General features: G+C 55.3%; 1 protein-coding gene across 1 annotated transcript; it reads right to left on the bottom strand.

Annotated features, from left to right (window-relative positions):
• Nucleotides 1–1,014: 1,014 nt before the first annotated feature.
• Nucleotides 1,015–15,163, bottom strand: TIMM44 (translocase of inner mitochondrial membrane 44). The gene is made up of 13 exons (XM_065874544.1): nt 15,074–15,163; nt 13,182–13,283; nt 10,242–10,412; nt 9,165–9,245; nt 8,293–8,442; nt 7,179–7,318; nt 6,799–6,884; nt 6,085–6,177; nt 5,864–5,988; nt 4,437–4,487; nt 2,599–2,688; nt 1,874–1,984; nt 1,015–1,561 (listed from the first exon to the last, which is right to left on the bottom strand). The coding sequence occupies exons 1-13, from the start codon at nt 15,155–15,157 to the stop codon at nt 1,442–1,444; spliced, it is 1,404 nt and encodes a 467-aa protein (XP_065730616.1). The 5' UTR covers nt 15,158–15,163; the 3' UTR covers nt 1,015–1,441.
• Between the last annotated feature and the right edge of the window lie 6,578 nt (nt 15,164–21,741).

The following is a 21,741-nucleotide window of genomic DNA, read 5'->3' as shown; positions in this document are numbered from 1 at the left end:
CCCTGGCTACGCCCATGCCTGGCCCGCGGGCACCCAACTCCGGGCGTGCGCGCAGGTGGGGACGCTAAGAGCAAGGAGAGGAAACCCCGACCCGGCCGGCCCGCGCACAACAGGTGCGAACGCGCGGCCCGGGCTGCGTGGTGGGGGGCGAGACCCAGTTCCCCCACCCCGCTCCCTTTGTTCTTGCGTCCTGGGGACCCCCCCTCCCCCACCGCCACCGCCCCCGCCCCGCCGCGCCCCTCACCCTGGCCTCGACCGGGACCGGGACCAAGCGGCCGGCAGCCGCGCTCTCTTCCGGGACCCGCACCCGCTCCTGGTCTCTCCCCGGTGGCCGCGGCGGCGGCCGCCCGGACTCTGCCCACCCCACCCGCCCCTGGAGCGGCGGAGACCGAGGCAGGCGAGCTCCGCGCCAGCCGGGCCGCCGCGGCTGTTCCCATGGCGACGGGGGCGGGGCCGCCGCGGGGGGCGGAGGCTGCGCAGGGAGCGGCGCTCGGGCCCGCGACCCCGCCCCGTCCTCCGAGAGAACCGGGCCCCGCCCAGAGGCGCCGGGGAGACCACCGGCCCCAAAGAACCATGAGCACCGAGGGCCTCGCCCTCCCACCCCCACAGGCACCCCCCCACCCCCACAGGCACCCCCCCAAAACCACCCAGCCCGACTTAAGCTCCCACAGCCCCATTCTCCTCTGCAACCGACCCCTCAGACTCCCTGTTTGGGGGATCCCAGTGCCCCCAAAACTCATACAGGCGCTTAAGGTCCTCCAGCCTCAGGGACCCCAACCCTCAAGCAACCCCAGCCAGGTCACTAAAAACCTCCGTAGCTTTTCCAGTCTCCTTCCTCCCCCCCTCCCCCCACCCGACAACATACTCAGGGTGGGCAGGGTCCTGTCCAGGTGAGTCCTCCCCCTCTTCTGTAGTTCCTTCAGTGACCATGACCGCCGCCCCATGACCACTGGGCTGCCCACCCCCAGTCCCAGCTCCCCTCACCCCAGTGACAGACACCTTGGACTACCCAGGTTGCTCTCCTGCACTCTGGTGTTTTATTATTTCCAAATCTCTGCATATGTATAGGATAATAATAAGGGCACTGTTAAAAAAAAAAAAGGCTGAAACGGCCTGGCTGATGTGGCCAGTGGGCCCAGGCCGCACCACTGGGTCTAGGGAGGGTACCCCTGGGCTGGGGGCCTCTGGGCACTGCCCGTAGCCTGGGTGCCCATGGCCCAAGCAGCCCCCATGGGGCAGAGGGGCGGTGCTGGGGCTGGCGTTGTGCACAGCAGTCCCTCCCTTCCCCGCCGCATCCCGCTAGCTCTGCAGCAGTCCTGGCACGGCGGGGGCACAGCTGACAGTCTTGTCCCCAGAGGTCTAGTTGCTGCAGGTGGACACCAGTCCCCCGTGTGTCTGCAGTGACGATCCAGCCCCGAGGCCCCACTCGTGGCTGCTGCGCTCAGAGGACCTGCTCTGTGCTGGAGGCAGAGATGTCCAAGAGCCGCCAGGCCGCATAGGGGTTGAGCTCGCCCTGGTCTCGGCAGAGAGCCCACACGCACAGCATTCGCAGTACCTTGTCCTGCAGAATCGGGGAAGGGTGAGGGCTAAAGGCAGGGTGCGAGCCCGGCACCCACTCCAGGACGAGCGCAGGGCACGGAGAGAGACGCTGCCAGATCAGGGCACTGGGAGGGACCAGGGAGTGGTGCTGCGGGGTCTGGGGTCCAGAGCAGAGGCAGGGACAGAGGCTGTAACTCAGGACTTGGTCAAACTGGAGAGATCAGCTACCCTCCACCAGGCCCAGCTCAAGGTGCTGCCCTGCCACGCCGCAACCCCTGACTCTCAACTGGCCTCACTGCATGTTCCCGCCCCATCCCCTCCCCCGCTCACTCACCGGGTCACCCTCGACCACCTCGCCTTTGGGATTCTTGATCACCATCACCAGCTGGGCCTGGAAGGTGATGATCAGCACAGGGCCCTGCTCCATCATCTTGCCCATGGCCAACTGCAGGGGCACGACAGGGCAGGCAGGCCTGAGAATGGTCCCCAGCCCCTTCGCTGCCGCTCCCCCCTCCAGGTGCAGACCCCTGCTTCAGCACCCCAGGGCTGCCACCTGCCACTGGCCCGTTTCTGGGCGGGCACTTCTCAATTGTGAGGAAGGATGTGAACCACTGAGGACCCACACAGGCTCCGCACACTGAAGCGGTGCAGGCGTGTAATGGCCTCTCGGAGCCAGCTGTCTCGCACACAGGTGTGGTGGGTGTGCCTTCAGCTCCCCACGGGGAGGAAATCGAGGGGATCGTGGCAGAGCAGCCCAGTGGGGGACCTGAGCGGTCCTGACAAAGCCTCCTCAGTGAAGGTGCAGGGATAGCCCTGGCTTCAGGGGCCTCAGGGGACCCTGGGTCCGGGCAACAGCACCCCCTGGGCCACCACTTGCCTGAGAATTCCCGACAGCAAGACTGTGGAAACCTTCCACTGAAAGGGACCCTGGAGGTCACTTAATCCAAGCACTGGAACTCCTCCAGGGAGGGGGAGCTCAACCCTCCCAGCCGAGCGCCATTCAGAGAAGCACCCCTGCCCACCCTGGGGTCCACCTGGGCCCCCGGAAGAGGCACTCACGTCGATGTTGTCGATGTCCAGGATGCGGGAGTGGAACTGGAGGCCCAGCGCCTTGGCCTGCTGGATCGGGTGGGCCAACTGGCTGTAGGTCTGCAACAAGAAGCCAGACACAACCGTATGGCCGGCCACCGTGCGAGCCAGGCCAAGGCACTGCACCGCAGGGGAGCCGGGGGCTGTTGCGGTGTCTCGGGAAGCTCCCTGAGGGCGAGCTCACCATGGGGTTTCAGGCTTTCAGCTCTTGTACCTTCCAGAAATGGCTCCCGGCTCCTGGGCGTGCGGCGCCAGGAGTGGCAGATGCCAGGAGTATGGGTCCAAGCAGGGAGGCCGGTGCCACCCGTTGGCTGGCTCGAATCACACACTGCCCTCTCATTATAAAGACAGCACCGTATCAACGTTATTGAAAGCGGTATTAATCAGTGAGTCTGGTTAATTCTCCGGGAACGCGATCTGGAATACACCCCCAGAGGTAAGTCGAGGCCTCTCTGGCTGACCCTGAACATCCCCATGTTCACCTCACTGTGAATCCTGGCCTGGAACCAAACGCTTTTTCTAGGATTCATCCTACCCCGTGGCTGCTCTGGGGTGAACTACCTGGGTCTACTGCCTTGTCACTGACCAGCCCCTGTGGGCGGGTCTCGGCCACTGGCAGCCTCTTCCTCTTACCGGGGCAGTGGTGCCCCAGATGACACCCTAACCCTCTTGTGCCTGCTCCCAGGCCCGGGACACAGCAGCCAGCAGCTTTATATCTCAACAAGCAACCATGACAGAAGACATTCCAACAGCATCCACTCTTTATGGAAGTAACTGATCCACCAAGTGAAAAAAAAAAAAAAAAAAAAAGCGCCAATCTTGTGTGGTTTCTCAAAGATGACACTTTCAAAACACCCCTGTGTGAGCGGCTGCAACTTCAGCTGCGTTTCCAGGGGCACCAGCAGCAGCTTGCTGGCAAAGATAACCAGCTACATCCTAATGGTCCCAAAGTAAAAAAAAAAAAACCAAAACAACAACAACAAAAACCAAACCACTCATAAATGCCCGCTGGATTAGTCACCGTGCAGGGGAGTATTTAACAAGGAAACCTGACATCTTCTCCTCTGCTTTTTCAAGTTGTTTGTGAGCTGGGTACAGAATAAAATCAGCCAAAAGAGACTCTGGATTGCTCAGTATCAAGAAGCTGGTGGGGGAGGGACGGGGGGAACGAATGCTGTGAAGACACAGGTCAGGGAGTGAGCAGGGTGGGATGAGGTGGCCTGATGACGGGGATGGGGAGGCTGCCAGGAAGGGGCAGTGCAGACAGGATGCTCCCAAGGACGCCTGAGCTGCCGCCATGCAGCCCAGCGCAGCCTGTGGCCCGGGGCCCAGAGCCCGGACTCCAGGAAGCAGCCGGGCCTCGTCAGGACACGCGGCTCTTCCCGGGTGGGAATCTATCAATGTCTGTTTGGATGTGTTTGAGGATCTTGCAATGAGAACAGCTAATGAATACATCCAGCACTGCATGTGCTGGAGCGCTGCCCTTGTGTCCCCAAAGCATCCTCACGACCCCCATGAGATGAGCCCGATGATGTAACTCCGGCCCAGGGAAGGGAGGCTGTAGGGCCTCAAACCCCACTTGCCCGCCAGCACCCACGACCCCCGTGCACTGAGGGAACATCGAATGCACCCTCCGAGTTATCCGCCGTCCCTTTCTGCCCACCCCCTGACCCCTGGGCCCCCAGCCTGTAGCCACCCCCGCCCCTGACATCTCAGCCCTTCTCAGACTGAGCCACCCAAGCAGATCTCCTCTGAACTGTGATTTCTTCTGAGGCCTAAATAGGGGGGGAAAGCAAGCAAGCACTTACAGCTTCATAGCACCAGTCTTTGAGAATGTCGAGCTCTCCAGAAATCATGGCCTAAAAAGGGAAAGACAAAAAAAAAAAAAAAAGTGTGAGAATGAGAGTGGGCTTTTGAGGCAGGTAAACTCTGGAGAATACTCTCCAGTTAGAACCTTTCCTCTGCAGACCCCCGGCCCCAGCCTCCGGGTCCTAGTCTGGGGAAGGGAGACTGGGCCAGGCTGCAGCAGTGGGAGCAGAGCCCCCACAAGTGACAACGGGGCAGCCCAGGCTGGGTCCCAACGGCCTGCTGGAAGGAAAAGGAAGGTGGCAGCGTTTGGGGCTCTCGCCCTGGCTGGGAAACCGACCCAAGGAGGCCAGGCAGGGCATTCTACCTCCCCTGGGGACGAAGAAGCCTTAGGCAGCCAGGTCCACGTGGGACGGGGCAGAGGGGAAGTGCAAGGGAGGGTTCCCAGGGTGCAATGAGAGAAGCTTCCACAGGAACCCAGAGACAGGGCTGGATCTGGTGAGGGAGAGGGTGGGTTTTGGGGGGAGTGGGGTGGTGAGATGCTGGTGGGAAACCACAGGGAATCTGGGGGCTGAGATAATCTCAGCCCAGAAGATTCTGCCCGTGCTTGGGCTGCTGCTTTGGGGAAATGCTACACTTTCACCTCCTCCCAAGCCCGCCAAGTGTCGTGAGGGATCTGGGAACTCGGAGGCGGGAGAGGGGGCCAGGCAGATGCGGTGCGGGAGGAAAGGATGGACATTCTCACGGGGCTGGACGGGCTGCCTGCGGTCCCACTAAGGCCGTGCCAACAGCCCCTGGCTTGGCTGGGCTGCGGGATGCCTAGGCTCCAGCCCCAGCTTGGGGCGGGGGGGGGGTCTCGAGGAGGGTGACCTTGAGCAAGTCGCCTCCTCCTTGTTTATGTGCCAAAAGGAGAGGCGAGAAGACCAGAAGATGAGCTTCAGGGCTCCCAGAGAGGAAAGGCCCCTGGGCTGCTGTGCTGGTCCTGCCTCCCTGCCCTGAGTCATGCGCTGCCCCCCGCACCCTTGAAGCAGCAGCCGGCTTCTCCCAACCCCTGAAAGGCCCCTGGCCTCTGGGAGACAAACACCTGGCCCCTGGCAGCTTCAAGGGAACAACTTCAGGAAGACAGCTCGAGGGAAACAAGCCACGGGGCTCCAGGCTCCAGTGGGTGAGAAACTCAGCCCCTGGGGCAGACACACCCTGTGGGCGAGGCAAGAATGGTCAGGGCACCGGCCCAGGGACCAGCGGGGGCTGCAGGAGACCACAGCGGCCTGGCTTTCTTGAGCTGCTTGACTAACAAGGGCTGGGCGTGTGGGGTGCTCAGGCCTCTGTCAACACTGGAGCCACCTCTCCGCTCAGAAGCCCTGTCCACAGCCAAGCGGCCCTGCCAGAACTCTCCACAGGGCCGCGGCCCTGCCAGCCGCACACCCACCTCCAGGACGTTGGGGATGATGTCGTTCTCACACTGCTGCAGAAAGCGGTCCTTGTCGAAGGCGGGGTCCACCCGCAGGATCTCCGTGAGCACCTCCGACATCTCCGTCTTCGAGAACAGGCCCCCTGGGGCAGCCGAGCCAGGAGTGGGGTGAGGGTCCGGGACCCCCTCCCACCGCCGGCTCGGGCTGTGGGGGGACGGTCCCGGGGCAGCCCACTCACCCAGCAAGTCTGTGACCTTGTCTGTCAGCAGGCGGGACGCCCGGATGAAAGCGTTGTCGCTTTCGTCATACTTCATCTTCATCTCAAAGAATCCTGTCGGGGGTGGCGGATGGGGTCACGGGCCCCTTCCGGAGAGACACACCCACTCCATCGCAGCCCCCTCCGAGCCTGCTGGCCGACCCTGGGAGGCTGCAGAGACCCCTCCGCCAGGGGCTGAGGGGAGCCGAGTGAACGCCCGGCGCCACCCCTCCTGGCTGCGGCTGTCGCTACTGAGGGAACACAGGCCTCTGGACATCCTCATTTGAGGAGGGCCAGGGCTCCCTGTCAGCGCCTGGGAAGCCACGTGCCCCAGACTGAGCAGAGAGCTCTGGGCCTTGAGCTGGCTCCTGGCCCGTGAGGGGGTGTGTCGAGGCCAAGTTCACACGGAGGGGTGGCTGGCGCGTGCACCTGGCTGCCTCACAGCGACACTGGCTCCAGCCAAGCTGGTGGCCCAGCCCTGACGGCGGCCGCCCGCGCCCGAGAGGTACTGCTCGCTTCCCCTCAGGCCGCCTGAGGCCTGCGCTCCACTGCTCACTCGCTGGGCGACCCTGTGGGAGTGACTGGTCCTCTCCGACCCCCGCCTCCTCCTCTGCCTCGTGCCCGGCCCTCGGGGAGCACTCGGTAGGTGTCCATCACCGGCCCGCTGTCAGGCAATTCTGAGATGGGAACACTCACGATTAAACACCACGTTGTTGTCCCTGAAGTCCTTCCACTGCTGATACCACCTGGAGTCCTTGTGCAGCACGACCCCCAGGGCCTCCCTGCGGAAGATCGGGGAAGCCAGTGAGCGCAGCCCGGGAGCCGCTCCGCTCGCGGCCAGAGGGGGCAGCAGGACGGTGTGATGACCCCGGCCTCCTGCCTTCTCTTTGCCCCTTCCTGCCACCCTACCCTTCCCCTCCCGGTTCTCTCAGGGTGCCTGGAAACCTCGAGCAGAAAGAAACCCCAGAAACTGACTTGGGTAGGAACCCTCTGTGGGTCCTGGGAAACGGACAGCAGTGCAGGTGCTGCAAAGGGAGGTGGTGAGAGGTGGGCCCCTTGGCAGGTCTGGTACCTACTCATTGGCCTCAAACACTTTCTCTTCCTTGAATTTCTCTCCGGAGAACTCTTTCCTTTTCCTGAGCCGCTCGGGCCGCCTGTAGGGCCCGGTCTGCCCCAGGACACTCTCGTCGATCTCCTTCTTGACGGACTCCACACCCTGCAGAGCACAGCCGGCCACGTAGGAGCTGGGGCTCCCCAACACCCCAGACCAGCAGCTGTGGACCCACCCCAGGGCCATGCCTCCCAGGTCTCAAGGTCACGTGACTCGCAGGTGCAGGGCAAGGACACGCCCAAGCCTCGGGGGGGAGGCAGAGGGGAGACCCCAGCTCTGACTTCTGCCCCCACCTGCCCCCCGCCAAGAGCTGCCCCCAGATGACCCTCACATTCTGAGGCCGATTCCACACTCTCGCTGGAAACATTCCTTCACATGGACCAGAAACCGGACAGGCGTCCTGAGAGGCTGCCTCTGCCCCACCACCTCCATCCGAGCTGACCCAGCCTCTGGATCCCACCTCCGCAAACCTCTGGAGCCCATTTCCCTCCTGGCTCCATCACCCAAGGCACTCTCCGGCCTCCTCTGAGCTGCTGCCGGAATCCTTACCGGGAGGCTGTGCTTTCAGGATGAACCTAAACTCCCCGCACAGCCTCCAGGACCCTCTGATGTCCCTGCAGCCACTCTGGCCACACCTAGCTGCGTGGGGCACCCCGAGCCGGTGATGCCCGCTCCCCTGGCCCGGCGCCTTCCCCGAGCATTCCTCTGTCACGTGTTACTTGGAACTGCCTGCCCCTTCCCTGTCCCTATTCCTGTCCCAGGATGCTCTGAGAGCAAGAACTCGGACCTTCTCTCCTGAGGCCCCATGGCCAGTAGAGGGCCCAGCGTGTGGTAAGTGATATTGATGGAATGAATTCAGGACCTCAAGTGACCCAGAGCCCGACAGTCTCTGGGTTCTGGATGTGAGCTAAGGGTGTCAGCCGCTGACATCGGGTTATGTGTAGCTCCCTCGGGGCTGTGACTTGCCCGAGGCTGCTCAGCCAGGAGGGGCTGAGGCCTGGTGTGCCCTGCAGCCCTCGGTGAGGTCTCTCGGGGCTGAGCCCAGAGAGCCCGCGGGCACAAGCCCCAGCCCGGCTCACCTGGGAGAGGGCTTTGAAGGCGGCGGTCCTGCCGAGCTTCTCCCCACCTTTGGACACAGACTCAGCCGACTGCTTGGCGGTCTTGGCTGCTTCTTCCACACCCTCCTTGATCTTCCGGCCAAGGTCGCTTCTACTGACTTCGTCAAGACTCTACTGAGACAGAGAAGAGGGCGGTGTTGGCGTGGCACCCGGTGGGGGCCTGCGGGAGCTCCCCCCCTAGCTAACAGCAGACCCGGCCTCCAGAGGGCGGGAGCAGGTGTCCTGAGCCCATCTGGCTCATGGAGCCAAGACTGGGGTGCACATGCCCCAGAAGGCTGCCTACGATTTCTGGGGCGCTGGACCCTAGGGCTCCGGCCTGGAACACGCAGGAAGGACAGTACAGGAGCAGCAGCCCCGGGGTCAGGACACGAAGGGGAAGTAGGTGTGTCCAGCGCGCCGGGCTGGCCTCGAGGTAAAGCCCTGCCCCTCTCTCCAGCCCAGGAGAAGCAACAAAAAGAAAGTCTCCCAGGCCCTCCAGGAGTCTCGCCCCCACCTCCACCCTGTCGGGGTGGGGGGCGGGGCGTGCAGGGTCCCAGCTTCCCTCTAGCCTAAGGCAGGAAGAAAAGCATCCTCCTTTCACCCTCCTGTTTTCGCCTGTAGTTCAGAGGCTTCTAACCTAAGTGGTGACTCGCAGGCCAGTGGGTTAGTCTGAGCTCTCCCTCCTTCCCAAAGGCATCCTGCACTTTGATTCCAGAAGCCTCCCGACCAGGCAGCCTCCCCCGCCTGCTCACCCCCGGCTGCCCCCAGCATTGCTCCCTGACTCCTCTGCCAGAGGTGAGGAACAGATGGGCTCTGGGGGCCCTAAGGGGCCTTGGGGGTCCGGAGGCCATTACCTCCTTCACGGTGCCGGTGATCTCCCCCAGCTTCTTCCTGATCACCTCGCCCGTCCGCATGGTTTCTGATTCAATGGTTCTCTAGGGTAAAGGATGTTGTATTTTTGTGTTGCGACACACGGTCTAAAGAAGTGTTTTCTCAGAAGTCCCTTCCTTCCTCCCCAGACACACTCCGTTCTTCCACCCCCTCAGCCTGTCCACCCGGCCCCTCCCGGCCCCCCAGGGTCCCTGGCTGTAGGCTGGGACAGGGACCCTCCTGAGCACAGGGCCTCAGGCCCCGCATCTGTCTCTGGGCAGCAGGGGGTGATCTTGCCCATATGCTCACCAGTGATATATTGGGGGTGGGGCGGGGCATTCTCAGCGTCATCCTGCCTGGCTCTGCCCCCTCCCCATCACCCGGCCCCAAGCTCGGCCTGCGCTGCCCCCAGACGACACCTCGGCTCACTCCTCTTCCTTAATGAAAAGGAAGGGCGATCTCCCGCAGGGTCGGATCCCTCACAGGTAGTTACATACAAGTGAGTGACTTGGGGAGACTCAGGGGTACAGGCGTCGCCCATGGCCTGGGAGGGGCGCCAACAGAACAAAACCCCCGAGGGGCCTGGGGCAAATGCCCACAACCCCAGGCTCAGCTGCCCACAGGTGAGATGGGGGTGCCGCCGGGCAGAGCCCTCAAGGGCAGACAAATAAAGGGCGCCAAGCCCATCCGCTGGCGGGTGCCTGGCAGCTGCTCCGTGAGAGACGGCGGCAGCGATTGATATAATAATTACACCAGCCCCGCAACTCACTTTCTACCCATTTCAGTCAGAGGCCCTCAGGAGCAGCGTATCTCAAACCTAGTGCCCGAGGGGCCCGTGGAGATGCAGATCCTGATGCAGCAGGTCGAGAGGGCTCTGAAACCCCGTCAGTGCTGCTGGGCCGTGTGCAGAGAAGGCTGCAGTCTCACCGCTGAACTGGAAGGCTGGGGGCCTGCTCCTGTCCCCTCACTCCCCGGCCGCCCCAGCACTGCACTGGGAGGGAACTCCTGGCTCTGAGAGCAAGTGTGACTGCCCAGGCAGACTGAGAGCAAAGGGGACTCACGTATTTCCTCCTGGCTTCCTGGAGTGCGTCGGACTCTTCCAGCTTCCGGGCCTCGTCTCGGAACTTTTTTATACTTTCTTTCATTTCTTTGTTTTTGGCTAATTCTTGTTTGATATTATCTAGCAAGCCGGAGAGAAAGCCTTTCCTGTTTCCAGAAGAATAGGATCTGGACTAGAAAGAATGTAAAAGGAACGAAGAATTTTTTCATTTTCTCCTTTCTGTTGATATAGGTTTAACAATGAATACAAGCCGCACGGCGTGGCCAAAAATAAATAAATAAGTAAAAAATTAAAAATAAATAAAAACAATATTTGGGAATTTCCTGGCAGTCCAGTGGTTAGGACTCCACACTTTCACTGCCGAGGGCTCGGGTTCAATCCCTGGTTGGGGCACTAGGATCCTGCAGGCTGCTCCGTGCGGACAAAAACAACAACGAAAACAAAACAAAGCAAAACAAAAGGCAAAAAAACCCCATAATGAATAGTTATCTCTTTTAGAAGAGATAACAGACAAAGTAAAAAGCCACCAGGCGGTAAACTGTGGGACAAGATATTCAGCAAGAAAAAGAAATGAGTTGGGCTTCCCTGGTGGTGCAGTGGTTGGGAGTCCGCCTGCCGATGCAGGGGACGCGGGTTCGTGCCCCGGTCTGGGAAGATCCCACATGCCGTGGAGCGGCTGGGCCTGTGAGCCATGGCCGCTGACCCTGCGAGTCCGGAGCCTGTGCTCCGCAACGGGAGAGGCCACAACGGTGAGAGGCCCGCGTACCGCAAAAAAAAAAAGAAAGAAAAAGAAATGAGTTATCAAGCCATGAAAAAAATACAGGAGTCACATGACATGTTATGTCAATTACATCGCAATAAAACAAGATGCGGAGGAACCTTAAGGGCATATCACTAAAGGAGAGAGGCCAATCTGCAAAGGCCACAGGCTGTAGGATTCCAACTCTAAGATCCTGGAAAAGGTGAAACTATGAAGACAAGGAAAAGGCCGGTGGTTGCCAGGGGCTGGAGGAGGGGAGGGAGGGTGGACAGACAGAGCACAGAGGATTTTCACCGCAATGAAACTACTCTGTAACCATACTGTTAATGGTAGATACGTTATACATTTGTTCATACCCATAAAATGTACAACACAGAGAGTGAACCCAATGTCAACCACAGACTAAAGTCAACAATAATGTGTCAATACTGGCTCATCAATTTTAACAAATGTACCGCCCTAACGGCAAGATGTACAACCGGAGGAAAACTGCGTGCCCGGTGGGAGGAGAGGGGGACAGGAGGTTGATGGGCAGGCCCTGTACTTTCCACTCAATATCCCTGTAAAACTAAAACTGCTCAAAAACATAAAGTCTATTAAAAAACAAAAGAAAATGCCAGGCCCCTTCTCTCTCTGGGGTGAGAGAAACAGGCACAGCTTGGAATCCTCATGGGGCCTCACACACGCCCACCCAAGGAAAAGGCCAACACCCAAACGGACCCTCGTCCCAGGACTAGAGTTGAAAGGACTCTGTGGCCCCTTATCCCAAAAGAGCCGGCCCAGGCACTACTCCAGGGGCTTCTGGGCCCAGCGTAACTTCTTCCTTTGGGGCCACTCCCGAGTCCCCAGCTGGGCTTTACATGTCACCCAAGGGCCTGGGGACTGGTACAAACCTCCCTCTCTTGGCCCACAGGATCACAGTCTCTGAGAGCCCAAGCTCAGCGTCCCCCCTCCAATCCCCACAGGAAAACCCAACCGAACACACCCAGAGGCCAGAAGACAGCCTGAGGCCCTGCTCCAGGCACTGCCCTACCTGAGACGCAGCCTTCGGGGTCAGACACAGCCGGCTGTAGATGCCTGCTTCGCCCCCCGTGTAACTACGTGCAGGCTCGGGAGAGAGAAAGCTTAGAGGCTGACCGTGAGCCAGTAAGTCACAGGGAAATAGCCGCACGGGCTCAGCTGCTCCCACCACCCCTGCCGGTGTGCAGGGTCCGCTGCAGCGGCTGGGGGTTCACCCTACCAGTTTCAGGGGCGACTGCTTACCCGGTCCCTGTCCAGCCCCAGGGAGAACAGCAGCAAGTCTGGGTGCCGCCCCACAGGTGCGGTGGCCCGGCCTGGCAACAGCAGGCTGCTGTCTGGTCCAGATGTGCCCTGACCAGCCTTGCTCCAGGGGAAGTCCAAGTTCTAAGACTGTCAGGGACTGCGCCAGCTCGCGGCAGCCCCACCGCTCACTCCAGGGCTGCAAACTGGGGGTGAGGGCGGGGCTGGACAACTAAGGGGAAGTGCCAAAGGGCATGTCCCAAGCCCACAACAGCCCCAGGACAGGATCTGGGAGATAAAGCATGCTGAGGCTGAGATGAGACTCAGAAGGGAAGGGAGGGTGTGGGCTGCCTGAGCATGTGGATTTGGAGACTGTGAGATTTCAGGCTTTCTTCCCCATGGTGGTAAGGAACCAACAGAAACGTGGTTGAAGAGAAATGACAGGGAGGGCAAAAAAGCTCTAGAAAATGCTCTCTGTGAGGAACAACATAAAGAGGAAGGGAGATATGGCCTGGGGAAACCCAGCTCCAGGAGATGGATGGGTGACTCTGCTCAAATGCCCAGAGGGCTGTCACCCAGCAGAGGGCACAGCCTTGCTTAGCGAAGGACCCACACGTGGGAGCCACCGGGAGGTGGATTTCAGCTCAGCTAGAGGAATGCCCTTCTAGCCATCAGAGCTGAGACACGCTACTTTGTGTGAGGCAGGAGCCCTACCCCTAACAGTGTCGAGCACTTCCCGGGATACCAAGAGGACCAGGCCCACTGGGCTCTGTAACTCCGGAAGACCTTGGATGTGGAATGCCTGCCAATCAGACACCCCCAGCAGTGTGGACAGCATCCTGCAGCCCTCTCTCCTGTCAACTAGGTCTGATTTTCACACCTCCCCCTCCTGCCGGCTTGCTTGTATCCTGAGTCACTCACCAGGGTCAGCTCTCCACTCGGCCGGGGCATCTGATAGGTACGATGGGGTAGTGGCACTAGGTTGTGGCTGGAGAGAAGATGGACTCCCCCTCCAAGGCATCTCTATTGAGGGAGAAAAGAGAAAGATCCATTTAGACTAGAGGGTGATGAGGAAGTAGGCCACGCTAAAAGAGCAGGGGTTGTCTGAGACTCATTTGACGATTTTTATCACATGTCTGCTCCATGCTAGATGCTTGATCATCTTCCCAAATTCTGAGAAGCCAGCGGAATCTGGTGGAAAGAGAAAACGCTCGATTTTGCACCTCCGGGGCCCATATCTACCCTCCTGCCTCTGAACGTGGGGGAAACCGATGGGTCCTAGGAAATGCCAACGTATGGTGGAAGAAGGCTAAATATGCCAGTCTAGCTGAACACCTTAGTCTGAAAATGGGCAGGCTAAGACTCGATGCTGGTGGCAAGCAGTCTTCTCTCACCAGCCCACCCTACTTCTGCCAGCCTTGGAGGACCAGAGGCCCGGGCTTCAAGGGGTAAACACTGCTAACTTGTCCCAGGCACAACCTTGGAATAAAGCTACCATGTCCTGGTCCAGGGTTGAGATGTGAGCGGAGCAACTTAGGGGCGTCACCTGGGCAAAGATGCTGCTAACCTCATGTGCAGCACCTCTTTGGTAAGCATTTCTTCTCCTACCAAATGATGAACTTAAAGCTCCATGAGGGAAGCTCCATGCAGGTCCTGTTCAACGCTACACCTTAGCACCCAGCACGGAGCTAGGTACACTGATGTCAATGACCTGATAGAACCACTCTTCCATTTCCACATCCCCTGGGCCCTTCCTCTCCCCATTCCATGCTTCCTGTCTCCAGTCACTCTAAGCAACACCCCGAACTTACACAGATGCCACACTCTCCTATAGTTACTCAAGAGTAACTCTTGGGAGTTTAACTAACTTGTTTTACTCCTCTGAATGCCTACACCCATTGATCCTGGAGCCACTGACTTCAGCAACAGCCTGAAATAGACGTGGATGGTTGTCTCACTGAGGAGAAAAATCCCCCAGCAGGACCAAACCTGAGGGTGGTTCTCCTTGGGACGTGTCCAAATCCAAACACGTGTACATTCAACCTTTAAAACCTGCCTCAAAAGACAAGCAAGTCCAGAAAAAAAAGCTCAGTCCTGAGTCAAAAACACCTTCTTTCTCCTGACACTCAGATTCCTGGCAGATATTTTCCTTCCTCCAGAGTCTGGCTCTGGCGTCAGACTGACCTGAGCTTTGGACCAGGTCAGCCACCCCACTAAACTCTTGAGACCGTGCGCGGCTTGCTTAACAATTCTGAGTTCCCAGCTTCCTACCCTGTGAAACAGCGACAAACAGCTGCAACGTGAGTACTATTTTCTGAAGCCGCTTTACACGCCTTGACCCCCAGGACATCTATGAGCCCAGGCTCTTAGCCAGGGCGACAACTACCTCCCACACTTTCAGAGGATTAAGAGAGGCGATGCAGGAAATGCTCCTGGTAGGGGGACGTGGCATATAAAGGTGAGCTGTGACTGTCACGGTTTTTTGCCTTTTCCTCGCTACTTTTTCTCCACTGAGCACCACGGACACCATTCACTCCTCGGTACACATGGGGTCAGCCAGGAAGTGAGGGGCGATCCGCTCCCGGCCCGGCACGCCCGGCCCCCGCCCTCCGGCCTTGCTTCGGGATCCACGTTCCGAGGCCTCGCTCCGGGGCCCCCGCCCCGGCCTCGGCTGACCCAGCGACCAAACTCCTAGCCTCTCGCCGAGCTCAGGGAAGAGCCGAAGGGGTCAAAGGCCTGGGGAGAACGAGGCCCTGGAGGTCACGGGTCCGGAGCTCCCTAAGCCCGCCCCCCCGGCCCCGCACTCTGCTCACCCGCGGGCAGCGGCACCAGCATCCCCGCAGCGCCGCCGCCGCCGCCATGCTGGAAGATCCCGTGTGACCTTCTCGCGGCGTCATCCGATGGCGTCATCCGCCGCGTCGGCCTAGTGCGGCCCGGGCCTGGGAAAAGCGAGACCTGCGGGTGGGGTTTGTGGGAGGGAAAGGCCTATCACTGGACAGGGCTCCCAAGGAGGGCGGCGCCGTGGAGGGAAATCCACAATGGGGGCGTGGCCTAATAGTGGGCGGGGATTCCTAGAGAGCTAGGCCTCTGATAGGGCAGAATTTCGGAAGAGCGGGGACTGTGACTGGATGTGACCTGGGGGGCGGGTACTCCTGTGAGGCAGAGACGTATGGTTGGATAAAACAGCGGGGGGGCGGAGCCTGAGGGTGTGGATTCTGTCGCGAGCTGTGATTCTCCGACTGGCAACTCGGGGTTCTCGTGGCCGGAAGAACGGGTAAACAGAGCCACCCACACCGACGCACCAGCCCGAAAGCCACTGACTCTGGCTCTCACTGACAATGATGGACAGTGATCAACAGACGGGCAAGTGAGTTGCTTCACGAGCAAGGGCGAATGAGCCCACTTTTGTACAGCACTTTGGGAAGGCGCCTGTTGGTTTTGGTCCAGAAAAGGAACGGGGAGCTGAGACCTGGGTGGTGGTGGACTACTCCTCCCTCCATCGATTCATTGTGAATTGATACACCTGGCCCTGAAGAAGCTCAAGCCTCTGTCATGTCAGCACCCAGATACTATTTTCCATTTGGAGAATGCCGCCACCAAGTGGCGGTACCTTGACATGGCCATGCAATCTGAGGCTGGGGAGGGGTGGTGGGCTGGTACCCCGGGGAGAGTTAATGTATGTTGCCTTTGCCCTATTGAAACCTTTTGCATTACTAAACTGTGATAAGGTCTATGGGACTTGAAAGGGAGGCAACATACATTCCCTGGCTTCAGGATTGGACAGATCTGCGTTTCCTGTAACTCAGGACCTCCACCTCGAGGTGACAGAAGGGATGAGGGCTTCCACTCGGCTTTGTTTGAAATGTCTTTACTGCAAGAGGAGCAAACTAGTTAAGAGGTTGGGATATACAGGTTTGTTGTTGAGAAAGAGGTCTGGGCTTCTTAGTTGTAGTTGAAACCGTGGAGTTGGACAAGGGCACCCAGGGGGAGTATGTCAGAGGGGCACATCAAAGCCCCATAGTCAAATGGAGGAAGAAGAGCCCTTAAAGGAGACTGGGAAGGACTGGTCAGCAGGTCAGAAGAGGACCTAGAGGGCCTTGGAAAAGGCAGGTAGAGTAAACAGTGCTAAATGTTGTAGAGAACTCAAGCAAGGTAGACCAGGCCAGAGCTCTATCTGTCGTTCTTTTCATTTTGTAGTATGGAGGAGGTCCCTGGGGAGACAGGCTAGAGGGTTTTGGTTGAATGGTGGCTGTGGAAGCCAGGTTTCAGTGGGCTGAGATTTTTTCTTTTTTTTTTTTTTTTACAGAGGTGTACTGGAGCCAGCTTGTACTGCCTGACAAGAGCCAACTATCAAATTTTCAGGAATTTTGGGGCCAGTTGTTAAACACAACCATTATTTAAAAATTGATTGTATAACCTTACGATCAACTGGATTATATTAAAACAAAGGTAATAACTACTCAAAACTCAACACTTCTTAATTATGTTACTATCTATGTTACTGAGGTTATTTGCATATATCACATCTGTAGGCTGGAAATACCATACTATATGCGGTGCATCTCTTATGCATTTTGTCTTTAATGACACCACATTAATAGCCTGAAATTGGCCGTGGTGGGAGTATTTACTCCCGTGGTGGGAGTATTTAGGAATTGACAAACACTACAGATCGGTAGCTTTCTGGTTTGTTTGGAGGGCCAGTTATTAAATGTTTAACCACCACATAGAGAGAGAGAACAGAGACGCCTCCAAGGAATCTTTGCCGTGCTTAGAAGGTGAAATGATGACAGCTGGAGGGACATATGGGGTAGAGTGAGGGTGGTTTGTGTTATTCCCACCTTTTTATTTTGAAAAATTTCAAAGCTACAAAAAAGTTGCAAGAACACTATAATGAACACTCATATACCCTTCACCTAGATTCATTTTGCTACACTTGCTTTAGCATTCTTTCTCTATGTATATGCAAACAAACATATGTATGCAAACAAATATATATGTGTTGTCAAACTCAAGGTTGTGTGCCCAAGGAACAGTGAGGCAAACAAACCGAAACATTGGACTTCGGAGCAGAGAAAGGTTAATTAGTTGAAGAGGCACCAACCTGGAAGATGGGAGACCTAGACTCATCTCAAATCCATCTTTCTGGCTGGCTGTGGGCACAAGGTTTTTGTTTTTACTGAAGTATAGTTAATTTACAGTATTGTGGTACTTTCAGGTGTACAGCTAAGCGATTCAATTATATACATATATGTATATGTATAATGATTAAAAAAATTTTTTTCCATTATAGTTTGTTACAAGACATTGGAAATAGTTCCCTGTGCTATACAGTAGGTCCTTGCTGTTTATCTATTTTATATATAGTGGTGTGTATCTGTTAATCCCATACTCCCAATTTATCCCTCCCCCCCTTCCCCTTTGGTAAACGTAAGTTTGTTTTCCATGTGTGTGAGTCTGTTTCTGTTTTGTAAATAAGTTCATTTGTACTATTTTTTAGATTCCACATATAAGTGACATCATATGGTATTTGCCTTTCTCTTTCTGACTTACTTCACTTAGTAAGCTTTTCTCTATGCCCTTCCATGTTGCTGCAAATGGCATTATTTCATTCTTTTTTATGACTGAGTAATATTCCATTACTTATTATATATACCATTACGTATACCGCATCTTCTTTATCCATTCGTCTGTTGATGGGCACTTAGGTTGACTCCATGTCTTGGCTATTATAAATAGTACTGCTCTGAACACTGAGGTGCATGTATCTTTTCAAATTAGAGCTTTTGTCTTTTCTGGATATATGCCCAGGAGTGGGATTGCTGGATCATATGGCAACTCTATTTTTAGTTTTTTAAGGAACCTCTATACTGTTCTCCATAGTGGCTGTACCAATTTACATTCCCACCAAAGTGTAGGAGGGTTCCCTTTTCTCCACACCCTCTCCAGCATTTGTTATTTTGTAGGCTTTCTAACGATGGTCATTCCGACCAGTGTGAGGTGGTACCTCATTGTAGTTTTGATTTCCACTTCTCTAATAATTAGTGATGTTGAGCATCTTTTCATGTGCCTGTTGGCCATCTGTTTGTCTTCTTTGGAGAAATGTCTGTTTAGGTCTTCTTAAAGGCAAAAAAAAGGTAAAAGGGAAGGGGTCTTTGTGATTTCAGCTCCCTGATAAGACCTCAGTTGCAGACTTACCAGCTTCGTCTTGTGACTTGGTGTGTCATTGGTGATTGTGATTGATCTACATGTTCCTGCAAAGCATACTAGTAAATCATGGTCTGTTGTTGAAGCCACCAGTGGGTGTGGTGTTTTGTTATAGCCGCCCTAGCTGACTAAGACAAGTCTGTTCTCCCGGATCAGCAGACTAACCCCAGGCTGCCTGGAAACCTTCCCAATGCCGTCCAGTGAGTGTGTGTTACAGTGGGCTGGGCACAGTCAACAGCAAGGCCAGGAGTGGGACATGGACCAAGGCAATGGGGAGTGTGTGCGTGGCAGTGTGTGCATGGTGTCCCCGGAAGGGCAAGATCTGGGGCTGAGATGATCACAGAAAGACTCTTTGTATTATTCATCTACTGCTCTGCAACAAATTACCCAAAATGTAACGGCTTAACAGAGAGTAGGATGGTGGTTGCCAGGGATTGGGGGTAGATACACAAGGTGCGTGAATTCTAGAGCTCTCTCATACAGCCAGCTTGGTGCCTACAGTTAATAGTCTTGTACTGTGCACTTAAAACATTTCTTAAGAGGGTAGATCTCAGTAAGACAGAGAAAGAGAGATATCATATGATATCACTTATATGCAGAATCTAAAAAAAAGTGGTACAAATGAACTTATTTACAAAACAGAAACAGACTCACAGACTTAGAGAATGAACTTGTGGTTACTAGGGGGGAAGGGTGGGGGGCAGGGATACATAGCGAGTTTGGGATTGACACACAAAAAATTGTAAATCACTATATTGTACACCTGTAACTTATGTGATATGGTACATCAACTATACATCAATCAAAAAGAAAGTGAAAAAAAAGAGGGTAGATCTCATCCTCCCCACGCCCCTCAAAACAAACAAACAAACAAACAAAAAGCCAAACACAAAACACAAAACAAAGGGATACATAGAAAACTTTGGAAATGATGGACGTGCTCATCACCTTGATGGTGGCGACGGGGTCTGTGTGCAGATGCTCCAACCCATCAAATTGTATACACTGAATGTATGCAGCTTGTGTATATCAATGGTACCTCAATAACGCTGTGTGTCCTCACATGGTGGAAGGGGCAAGGGATCTCTCTGGGGCCTCTTTTATAAAGGTACTGGGGCACTTTGATGAGAAGCATCTGGAAGTTTGCCCCCCTAGGCCCAACTGGGGGAAGGTTCTGCTCCAAGGTCACTCACGTGGCTGTTGGCAGGATTCAGTCCCTTGCTGGCTGATGGATGAAGGGCCTCTGCTTCCCACTGACTGTTGCCTGGCGACCCTCTTCAGTTTCTGCTTCCATTATGGCGGTTGGCTCCCATCCGAGGGTGCAAGAGAGGGCCAGCAAGACAGTCTTTTGTAACCAAATCTTGGCTGTGACATCCCACCACATCTGTCATATTCTATTAGTTAAAAGGGGCTCACTAGGTCCTGCCCACCCTCAAGGGGACAGGATCAGACCAGAGCATGAATATCCTGGAGGCTACTTTAGAGGCTGCCCCCCACCTACACTCTTTGTAAGTGTTAGAGCAATTTGATTCTATGGCCTGGGGAGGCCAAGACTGAGGGCTAACTCAAACGTTATTTGTTACAGTTGTACCAAACAGAACCTGGGGCAGAAAAAGGACATTAGGGGAAATCTGAGAAAATCTGAATAAAGTATGGACTTCAGTTCATTATAATGTATCGGTATCAGTTCCTTAATTGTAACAAATGTCTCCTACCAGTCTAAGATATTGCTAATAGGGGAAATGGTGTCTGTGTCATTATTTTTAATGAATAGATGCATAATTTTAATGTATTCGCCTTACTAGTCTCAATATAGGCATTAACGTAAAAAGAATAATTAGGGACCATTCTTCGTCTTCTGTTGGGTTTTTTTTTTTTTTGTAACATAAAACTTTATTTTTTAGAGTTTTAGGCTCATAGCAAAATTGGGCAGAAAGTCCAGGGAGTTCCCATATAATCCCTGCCCCCCAGCCGCCCCACACAGCCTCCCCGCCACTGTCAACATTGGCACCAGAGTGGTGCCTTTGTAACAATCAATGAACCTGTACTGACATATCATCACCACCCAGAGTCTATGGTTTACATTAGGGTTCACTCTTGGTGTTGAACATTCTATGGGTTTGGACAAATGAACAACGACCTGTATCCACCATCACGGTATCAGACAATCATTTCATTGTCCTAAAACTCCTCTGGGCTCTGCCTATTCGTCCCTCCCTGCCCCATAAGCCCTGGAAACCACTGATCTTTTTACTGTCTCCATAGGTTTGCCTCTTCCAGAATGTCATAGAGTTGGAATCATACATCACGTAGCCCTTCCTGATGGGCTTCTTTCACTTAGTCACGTGCATTTAAGTTTCCTCCATGTTTTCATGGCTGGGTAGGTCATTTCTTTTGAGTGCTGTCCAGATATACCACAGTTTATTTAGCCACTCACCTGCTGAAGGACGTCTTGGTTGGTAATTATGAATAAAGCTGCTGTAAACATCCACGTGCAGGTTTTTGTGCGCTGGTAAGTTTTAACCTCGTTTGGAAAAATCCCAACAGGGGCAACTGCGGGATCAATTACTTCTTTTTTATACACTCAGAATTACTTCTTTTTTATACACTTCTTTTTTATACACTCAGTACACTCAATATATACACTGATATTCAGTTCTCGCTGCAATTAACGCCTCTGTCAATGCCTTCTAGTCCTAACATTTTTTTCCGTTTTATTATTGTATTTTATGAAGGCTCTAGGTTTAATAATGCCACAGCTCCAATTTTACGGTAACGGTAATCATTATATAATCAGGTTCTTAATATTTTTGACCTCATTGATTTTTTTTTCTGAAATTAATATCACTGATCAAATAATCCTTAGAACAATAATAGCTACGATTTGTAGAGCTCTTACTGGGCTAGGCAGTGTGCCAAGTGCTTCACACATTGGTTTAGGGAGGCCCTCTGTGGCTGGAAGGAGCCTGAGTCGGGAGGGTGGGGGACAGCCATCTAACCCTGCAGCTGGGCCTCGTGGGCAGAACTGAACTGTCCCTCCAGCCTCAGACTGGGATGCAGGCACTTGGTTATTAAGAGAAATCTGTTGTCTCCAACCTTCCTGCTCCCCTTCTCCCAACGACCCCCTCACCAGCTGTTATAGGCAGAGTGGTGTCCCTCCAAAGTCATGTATTGAAGTCCTAACCCCAGGACCTCAGGATGTGTGTTTGGAGGGAGGGCCTTTGAGGTGGTAATTACGGTAAAATGAGGTCACCGGGGTGGGACCTAAGCCAGT

Source organism: Phocoena phocoena, chromosome 3 (assembly GCF_963924675.1).
Source record: "Phocoena phocoena chromosome 3, mPhoPho1.1, whole genome shotgun sequence".
NCBI lineage: Eukaryota > Metazoa > Chordata > Mammalia > Artiodactyla > Phocoenidae > Phocoena > Phocoena phocoena.
Note: the sequence above shows the minus strand (reverse complement) of the source record. Positions and strands in the feature narration are given on the sequence as shown.